General features: G+C 38.8%; 1 protein-coding gene across 1 annotated transcript in view; it reads left to right on the top strand.

Moving 5' to 3' along the window:
* DZANK1 (double zinc ribbon and ankyrin repeat domains 1) overlaps positions 1-2,565 on the top strand; it is a 98,297-nt gene that overhangs the window by 31,176 nt on the left and 64,556 nt on the right. Inside the window, exon 8 of the mRNA XM_045295174.1 lies at positions 1,561-1,678. Coding sequence (XP_045151109.1) covers positions 1,561-1,678 — 118 coding nt within the window. The remainder of the gene's footprint in view (positions 1-1,560; positions 1,679-2,565) is intronic.

Below are 2,565 nucleotides of genomic sequence, written 5' to 3'. Positions count from 1 at the left end.
TGGTTTGTTTCTTGCCTCTTCTGGGTAGATGCCCAGTAGGGGGATTGCTGGGTCATATGGTAACTCGATTTCCATCTGTTTTAGATATCGCCAGATCGATTTCCATAGTGGCTGTACATACTTACAGGTCTAACAGCACTGGATGAGCGTTCTTGTCTCCCAACAGCCCCTCCAGCACTTGTTGCTTTCTGATTTTTTGAATTGGGCTCATGGGAGTTTATTAGGAAGAACTTTAAAGAAAATGGAGCAGTGCATTGGTGAGAGAAAAGTCAGGAAAGTTGCACCAAGGAATATTCCCCCATCACAGCAATGTGCTTGCTCATTCTTTGAGGGAAGCCAGGGCTGTCCTTTAAGGAAACCTTGCTGCCTTCATCCTCCAGCCCTGATCTTGCTCCTTCAGACTTTTTGTTCCTAAAACTCATAAAAACATTTCAAAGGAATGCAATTTGAGTCTCTTGAGGATGAGTAAATCGCCATTTTAACGTGATGTAAATTGAAAAGTGCAGCATTCTTTTGGCAAGGGTTAAAGAAACGGAAAGACTTCTCTCAGACGTGTATAGACCTATATGGAGGATATGGTAAGAAACAATAGCTTTACATTTTGTTATATTTGCTTAATAATGGTTTCTGTGACTTCATAGCTGTACTTTTTGGCTTATCCTCATATTTTTCTGTTCTCATTGCTTTCTCTTCTTCCTCACGGACTTGAGTCACTTGCATATTAAGCTGCTTGAAGTTTTCCCACAGCTTGCTTGTGCTCTATTTATTTATTTCTAGTCTGTTTCTATCAGTTACATTTTGAATAGTTTCTACTGTTGAGCTTCATTCAGGTTTACTAATCTTCTTTAATTCTACCATGCATAATCAGTTGTTAATCCCATACAGTATATATATATATATATATATATAAAATCTGTAGCACTGGTGCCTAATCTTCTTTAATTCTACCATGCATAATCAGTTGTTAATCCTATACAGTATATATATATATATAAAATCTGTAGCACTGGTGCCTAGAACCTGTACCTGTAGAATGGTAGGCAGAATGACTCATGATAGCATGGCCCAGAGCCCCACTAGGACATAGGCTTAAGGGTTCCTATAGACCAGTGGCTCTCAACCTTCCTAATGCCGCGACCCTTTAATGTAGTTCCTCATGTTGTGATGACCCTCCAGCCATAAAATTATTTTCATTGCTACTACTTAACTGTAATTTTGCTACTGTTATGAATCGGGTGACCCCTGTGAAAGGGTCATTTGTCCTCCCAAAGGGGTCATTACCCACAGGTTGAGAACCGCTGCTATAGTCCTTCCACTCTGGTTAAGAAGTGGGAATGGCCCAGACTACAGACTCTGAGCACACCTGGTCTCAGCTGTTAGGCTCTTCTATAGAGAAAGAACCTAGAAAAGTGTCTCCTATCTTAAACTTGTTCCATAGTTTTAGTGAGTGGTCTGCTTTTTGCTTTGTGCTAACAATATTTGAGTACTTTCAGCCTTTCACTAGTCTTACCAATGGGGACCCAATAAAACATGGTCAATCAGGAAACTGTTTTGTTGTAGATGTGCTCACTGCTTGGCCCCTCGCCCATCTGACCCCTTTGCTCGCTTCTGTCAAGAATGTGGCGCTCCTGTCCTGCCCATATTCGGCTGTCGTCTCCCACCTCCTGAAGGAGCTCAGGTGAGCAGAAGAATCCTTGTAATATCTTTCAATGGTTTTCTGGTCTTCATTTACAGCAGTAGCCCAGTATGTGGTACATAAGAAACATAAACAAAAATACTCGCAGATTAATCTCTGACTCTCTAGGAAGACCCTCATTGAGATGGGTTGACACAGGGGCTGCAACAATGGGCTCAAACATACGATTAAGATTCTGAGGATGGAGGACCTGTTGTGCATAGGGTTTCTATGAGTGGGAACCAACTTGACAATATCTAATAACAGCAACAACATTCAGACTCCTACTTCAGAGTGCAAAGTTGCATTTGCAGTGCCATTTTGCCTGTTTGTATGTGTCCTTGCAGAACTATGGACTCAAAGAGGTTGAAATCTTACTATTTTTTATGAGGCCTGCGTTGGTCAATATTACCTACTTATTTTCTACCCATTTGATTTCCCTGTACATAACAAAGGTACCGTAAGGAAATATTCTAGAAATAAATGGTGAGATGTACTCATTATAAGCCGATTTATCCATAAGATGCATCATTCTATTTTTAAAAACTGTATAAACTAACGATTGATCAGTATATTTATTAAATAGCTTTGGCTGAGTAAATGTATATATCAACTGATATAATCCTACCACTAATTTTATAATTTAGAGCATACACTGGGTTTGGTAAAACTCAGAACATTCATCAAAATGTATTTATCTTTTACACATTGGAGATTTCTTTGTCTTAGATTTCAGATGATAAAATGAAAGAAAAGGATCTGTGATGTTGATTGAAAAATGACAGCCTTTAAAAAGATCCTCAGGAGAAAATTACTAATTCAGTGAGTTCAAAGTCCCGAATTTAGAAGTGATTTATGAAAAACAAACAAACAAATAAAAAAATAAGTGA

Source organism: Echinops telfairi, unplaced genomic scaffold (assembly GCF_000313985.2).
Source record: "Echinops telfairi isolate 266 unplaced genomic scaffold, ASM31398v2 ScPeMD7_5592;HRSCAF=6446, whole genome shotgun sequence".
Lineage (NCBI taxonomy): Eukaryota > Metazoa > Chordata > Mammalia > Afrosoricida > Tenrecidae > Echinops > Echinops telfairi.
The sequence above is the reverse complement of the archived record's forward strand: the minus strand, read 5'-3'. Positions and strand labels throughout refer to the sequence as shown.